This window comes from Capra hircus, chromosome 21 (genome assembly GCF_001704415.2).
Source record: "Capra hircus breed San Clemente chromosome 21, ASM170441v1, whole genome shotgun sequence".
Lineage (NCBI taxonomy): Eukaryota > Metazoa > Chordata > Mammalia > Artiodactyla > Bovidae > Capra > Capra hircus.
In genome coordinates, this window is record NC_030828.1 from 69371883 (window position 1) to 69378505 (window position 6623).

A 6623-nucleotide genomic window follows, 5' to 3' on the forward strand; every position below is an offset into this window, starting at 1 on the left:
GCGTTAGAAAACATGGAAGCCTCCTTTGCTGTCCTGGCTCTTAGGGGACCTTGCTGAGCCCAGGCTCCGTCCTAACTCTGTGGGGCCTCCAGGCACCTCACTGTCCCTCCTGGGACTGTCTCCCTCATCTCTCGAAAGAGGACAAGTCAGCAACAAATATTTTAAATTTTCCAAACAATAGAACCATTTCCTCAAAGTAAATGTCATACTTGAGCTGAATATGTATGTGGCTAGGCTCATTTTTAAACAGTACCTTTTTGTTTCTTTGTTTCCTTTTGTGTGATTTTCAATCAAGGAGCGGGGTCTCTAGTGAATCTTGGGATTTTTTTCAGTCCAAATCAGAAGCTGTGTCATCACCGCTCTTCCTTTTAAAGGTGCCCCAGGTCACTAGGAGATTGTGTTGCTGCGTGATTTGCGCACAGCCAGAGGGAAAAGGGCCTGCCTTTAGGGTAACCATATCCCAGAGTGTTGACACATCCCCAGAGAAGCACAGTGCTTTGTGTTGGGGTAGGGCAGCAGCACAGCCAAGGGCTAGAACTCTGGCTCAGCTCCCAGGCAGCTCAGCACCACAGTCAAGAGCCTGGAGGGATGGCAGACGGAAGGCTCTGGTGAGGGGAGACCAGGACATGGAGATCTTGCCAGCAAAAATCACATGCTCTCCAAACCAAGACCTTCCCCAGGATGAAAGGCTAGGTTGTCTCGGACCCTGTGGAGCAGCAGCCACTGTGACGGCCTAAGAGCAGAGGCGCTTCTCCATTTGTCCATACCACGTGGGCCTCCCTGACTGCAGTTTGGTTTGCACAGGCAGGAGCTGCAGGCGTGACAGCGAGCCTGCTTCTGGCCCGTCCAGTGGATGAGTGTTTAGAGTCAGATTCTAATTGCCTTTCAAATGGGTGTTCCTACCATCTGGGTGTGAGCAAGGACATTCCTGCCTGCTATCTTTAGAGTAAAAACACATAAAGCTGCCCATGTTCCATCTCTTCCCTCCCGCTGCCCCCTTCCCGAGGGGACGAGGATGCTCCAGTGAGCAGAGCAGTATCTTCTTGTTAGAAACCAAATGACTGGTGTTCAGAGTCACACATAACACATAACAACATAACAACAACCTATGAGTGTAACCAGCAATAAAAGAAACACGAATCTTTGTCCCTGTGGACGACCCACAGAGATGTAGGCCCCACAAATGGACTCAAGACAGGGAGGGAATATAGACAATTTGGACGATATCGACACTGTCAGTTACAGTTGAACTGATATGATAGAACCTGTATTGTGTCCATTGTACATAGTGTCCGGCACTTAGTAGGTGTTCATCAGCATTTGTGTTGATGGATGAAAACCAATGCACTTTTCTGCCCTACTAAAGACAGGATCCCTTTCTAACTCAAAGGGTCCCAGGTGACCGGCAGGGAATCTTGGCCCAGAGGACCAGAGGCCGCCAGTACCTAAACGGAGAGGCTGACAGGGACTCAGGCTACTGAGCCATCAGGAGCCAGAGGACCCTGAGCACATGGGGGACACTGGCTGCATGTGAGGGGTCGAGCTGGCCCTGCCCAGGTGAGAGATGGGGCCCAGCAATCTGGACTTGCCCAGTACAGCACAGGCTGGCCCTCTGACCCTCTCTCTGCCAAGGCATGAGCTGGGCTGGCACGTCAGTGGTGAGGCCTGCTGGACGCCCACGGGACTCGGGTATGCAGGGTGGGAGGGATGTGAGGAAGGGGTCAGCAGAGATCAGTGTGGTCTGGAGGGGACAGGAGATGGTGGCCCTGCTGAGGACGCACAGTGGTGGGCAGAGATGGAGAAGAAGGGGCGGCAGAGGAGACTGGAGGCAGAGCTGGGGCCCTGGGCTCTTTGGAGGGCAAAGCAGGACACTCAGCCTGAGTGAGATGGAGGGGCTTCTCAGGAGACCAGCCCAGCTCTGGGCCAGCTCCCCTGGCTGTGGGGGTTAAAGGTCAGCTCAGGTAGCCCTCCTCCACAGTAGGAGGGTCTCTGTCCTGGAGCTGCAGCCCCAGGCTATGCTCTTGGTGTCGGGGACCCATGGTGTGACCCACTCCTCCCTGCTATGTACCCAGAGCAAGGAGCTAAGGAGCACACCCTGAGCCACAGGACCAGAGAGGTTCATGTCTTCCCCTGATGGTGCTCAGTTTCAGCCCTGGCGGGACGGCTGGCCCTGGAAGACAGGTGTGGGGAAGCAGACCTGGGTGACAGCTTTGCATGGGGTTCAGGGGAAGAGATGGTGGGAGGGGGGAGAGGAGGAGCAGAAAACAGCAGAATCCTGTCATTGCCTTTCTAAACACACAGTGAGCGTTTGAGAATAGGAGTCAGTGAATAAATAAGCAACCAGCCCTTCGAGCTCTGCTGAGAGACATTTATTGAGCTATGGGCACCTCCAACCCCACAGTGTGATTCTGGATTAGCCCCAGGGAAGATGGTCTGGTTCCTGCAGTCAGAGGCTTTTCATGGTTTTCTTTATCCAGGGCAGGAAAGTTGAGACTTTGGTGAAGGCCCGTGGAGTTGATCCATCGTCTTGTCCATAAGAGACAATGCCCTGGGCCACATTGTCACACACGAGAGGGCCTCCAGAGTCCCCCTGAGGACAGAGAAGCAGAAGGACTGAGTCTGCTGTCCTCCTGGTCCTGCCCTCTCTCCCACCCTGCCATTTCAAGACTCCTCTCTAAGAAGTCCACTTTGCAAGGCCTCCCTGTACGAGACAAGTGGGCAAGGCAGGTCTATGGGCCCCTGGCTGCCAGCCCTGACCTGGACATTGTCCCTGCTTCACTTCCCCCAGGGGGCAGCTCCTTCTCTGCCCCCAGGTCTCCGCCCCCTCTCAGTCTAGATGCTGAGGGCTGGCTATTGGTTCCAGGCTGCTGTTAGGACAGGGAAGCAGCTGGGAGGGCTGACACTCATCAGGGAGGGGGAGCTCAGTAAGCAGGTGGGTTCCAGCTCTGAGCAGGCACCTGGACCGGTCCATCTCCCACTCAGGAAGCCTGGTTTTCTAACACCTGAGCCTCAGTGCGTGGCAGATTCTCCCTTCCGGAGGAGCGCCAGGTTGGCATTCACTGCAGGTCTTACGTGGCTTGCAGAGGCTCTAGGTCCTCCCAGCTCCTGCTGTTCCCCCTTTTACTCCTGAGAGAGGTCCCAAGCCTAGAGGATGAGGTGGTCCCCAGGTCCCAGATCTTCTGCCAACACCCTTCTCCCCAGATCCAAGCAAGGTAGGCTGTGATTCTCACCTTAAAGGAAGCTTTCTTTGTCTTTGGGTCCCCCACACACAGCTGGTTGGCGCGGTTATAATACTTGGGTAAGTAGGCCTCACACTCTCGATCCTCCTGCACGGTCAGCTTTACCTCCTGCAGTGTGTCAGTGCAGGTGCCCGTGGAGTCCCTCCCCCAGCCGGCCACGCTGCACACCTGTCCTGGCTTCACCCGGGCCTTGGCCCTGGGCAGCCTAAGGGGCTTCACAGCTGATGTCTGCTTGGCCTTTCTCTCCAGCTGATGGGAAGAGACAAGAGTCTGGCTCAGCCAGTGGTCCCTGAGCCTGGACACGGCAATGATGCTGATGTGTCTCTTCTCTGTCCTGAGCCACAGGGACTGGTCAGGTGGCCAGGATGGGAGGGGAGAAAGGGGTAGGAGGTCCTGGGACGGGAAACGAGCTGATCCCAGGAGGGCATGAGAAGCAGGGCGGTTTACCTTTAATAACATGATGTCGTTGGAGTAGTTTTTAGGATTATAGTCTGGGTGGCAGATGGCTCTTCTCACCCTGATGACCTGCTGGGTCCTCTCCTGCTGTTTGATGTTGTGGGCCCCCAGGGTGACTTTGATTGAGCTTCACAGAGAGCAGAGCAAGAGATTGGGGTCACAACACAGGGTTTACAGCCCTGGAGCCATGGAGGGCAGGTGACTCCAGGGCAAGGCTGCCACTGAGGGGAAATGCAGGCCCCAGGAGGGCCCTGGGGGCTAAGCTTTCTGTACTGTCTGTTTCTTGGCAGCCAAGGTCAGATTCTGGAGCCACTGTGAAGAGCATAACTGTTCTCCATGGGCAGTTAGCCCTAGGACACATGTGAAGTTGCACTGGTTCACATTCTGATATCCAGGCGCTCCCTATGTCTAGCCTATCACTTCAGCAACACCTCCAGCAGTGACCTTCCCTCTTTCTCACCCTCTCACTCTCCTGGCCCCCTCTTTCTTGCCCTCCCAGGAACCCTCTTGGCTCAATGTTTCTAACAGCCTGGTTGCACCTAGAGAAAAAAGGCAGGGCTCCCTTGCCAAGGGTGTTCAGAAAGGTACCGGCTACTTGCTGCTCCTCACCTTCCGTGGCAGTGAGCGGCTGTCAGCACGAAGTCCTCTCGAACCAGGAACCCACCGCACCTATGCTGGACGTCCTGATTCCGCGACTGAAGATAGGCCATGTAGGGGCGGGAGTGGGGCTTGGCTTCATGGCCCCCGATGATCTCCCCTGAAGGAAAAGAGCTGTTCTGCTTGTGTGCCCCCACTGAGTGTACCTTGTGGGCATCGGCTTCATGCTCAGAACTGCTGGGCACTGGAGAGTCCAGCCTGGCCTGGAGTTGGTGGGGCGGGAGGAGGCTGGGAAGGAGCTCAACTTCCTCCTCTAGAACAGAGCAGCTGTCTGGGTCTGCAAATCTGTCTCCCACACATAATTGGAGGTGAGCATAGAATCTGCCTGCAATGCTGGAGACTCCGGTTCGCTATCTGGGCTGGGAAGAAACCCTGGAGAAGACAATGGCAGTATTCTTGCTTGGAGAATTCCATGGACGGAGGAGACTGGTGGTCTACAGTCCTTGGGGTCGCAAAGAGTCAGACAGGACTGAGCAACCAACACTTGCACTTTTCATTCCTGTCCTAGGGATAGCAAAGCCCTAGAGGCTGCTGAAAATTCCTCCCCCACCTGTGCTTCATTCCAGGTGAATTTCTAAGGGCCCATTACCCTATTTTATTCAGGATGGCTCTGTTTTCCAGGGCACAGGAATTCAGAGAAGGGACCTAGATGTCGCCATAGCCTCTTTCCCAGGGCCTGACTGGTAGTACGTGCCCCGTGAGTATTTGTTGGCTGCATGAAGGAGTCACCATGCCCCCTCCTGCACCCTCCCTGCTCACAGTGGGCCTCTGGATGGGGCTGTTGGTATGGCCAGTGCTGGTGTGCTTCTGGGAAGTAGAGCAGTTCAGGTCTACCAAACACTGGCTTCATCCTTGAAAGAGAGGAGCCCCTGAGGGCCTGGGCAGGGAAGTCGAGTTGGGTAAAGGGTCTGTGGGTCCTAGGGATTGAGCAAACACAGAGGCACCAACTCCAGGGTCTGCCAAGCAGATGCTGAGGTAACTAGAAGCAGAGGCCAGACCCACTCTGCCCTCTTCAGGGGCAATTTAGTATTTTCTTTTCTCCAGGTTGGGACCATCTGCCATCACTTCTGGGAAAGTTCTACTTTCCAGAGGGCAAAGGGAGGGCTGGAGGAGGAGCTGGTACCCACTGGCTCCTCTTGAGAGCAGGCTTTGCTCTGTCGCTCCTGCTGGCGGTTTATCCAGCATCATACTCCCTGGTATGAGGTGGGATGGGAGCTGGTGTTCTGAATGTTCCTTCCTGGTGGATAGCTGGATCAGGGACATGCAGAACAGGCGGGACCTCTGTGCCACCTGGAGGGTGGGGTTGGGCCCCTGGGATGGGGATGGTCACTCACCTGCCTTTGCCCTGGGGGTCAGGAGAAAGGCCACCAGGAGCAGGAGTGGCTGCATCTTCCGAGAAAGACTGCCCAGGATGGAGATGCTGGTGCTTCCTCCTGGCTCTCTTGCAGATCCCCCAGCCTCCTGGAGAGAAACGCAGTGTCAGTGGACTCAGCGATCTGGTGTTCCCCTCCAGGTTTTGCGATGCTTCATCCTAAAGGCTTTCTCTGAAAGCTTGCCCCGCCCCCACTCCATCTGCCTGATGACGTTCTCTGGGTGGTTGTGTGAGAATCATCCAGTGACCACACCAGTACCCACAGATGATGACTCAGAGCAGACCACTTGTTCCAGCCCAGAGCAGGAACCCAAGAGGACAAGGTGGGGACTGTAGGGTGTGGTATCGACCAGCAGAGGTAGTAGAGCCCAGAAACCAGAGTCCCCAGTGGTAGAAGCATCAGGGCCTCATTTCCATGATGCTGAGTCCACAGAATAATTTCTTGAGCAGATGTGGGTTTTAAGCTTTTCTCTATGTTATTATGACCAAACACACTGGAGATGCATCTCCTTCCCTTAGAGAGCTGACCATCTGCTGGAGGAGAAAGAGACATCCATGACCTGAGTGCAGCATGGGAAGGGCTGTGGTCCAGGGATGCACAGAGCTTGCCTGCCCCCCAGAAAGTCCATAAGCCATCCACTCATCATCTTAACTTCCTTTCTAACACATGTACACCCATGGCTGATTCATGTCAATGTATGGCAAAACCACTACAATGTTGTAATTAGCCTCCAATTAAAATAAATAAGTTAAAAAAACAAAGAACTCCACCATTTAAAAAACTTACAAATACTCAGAGTGATACAGACCATTTCTCCTGTCCATGTTTTGCAAACAAACGTAGTGCACTTGACATTTATTGGTCTAATTTAACGAATCACTATGACTCTAGAAACTGC

General features: G+C 54.4%; 1 protein-coding gene across 1 annotated transcript; it reads right to left on the reverse strand.

Moving 5' to 3' along the window:
- LOC108633178 (granzyme B-like) lies at positions 2355-5852 on the reverse strand. The gene is made up of 5 exons (XM_013973009.2): positions 5687-5852; positions 4305-4452; positions 3687-3822; positions 3231-3488; positions 2355-2590 (listed from the first exon to the last, which is right to left on the reverse strand). The coding sequence occupies exons 1-5, from the start codon at positions 5739-5741 to the stop codon at positions 2447-2449; spliced, it is 741 nt and encodes a 246-aa protein (XP_013828463.2). The 5' UTR covers positions 5742-5852; the 3' UTR covers positions 2355-2446.

Coding starts and splice junctions, on each gene's coding strand:
- LOC108633178 (XM_013973009.2), bottom strand. CDS start 5,741: ATGCAGCCACTCCTGCTCCTGGTGGCCTTTCTCCTGACCCCCAGGGCA. Junction 3,823..4,304: donor GCCGCTCACTGCCACGGAAG/GTGAGGAGCAGC, acceptor CTCTCTGTGAAG/CTCAATCAAAGTCACCCTGG. Junction 3,489..3,686: donor ACGACATCATGTTATTAAAG/GTAAACCGCCCT, acceptor TCTTCCCATCAG/CTGGAGAGAAAGGCCAAGCA.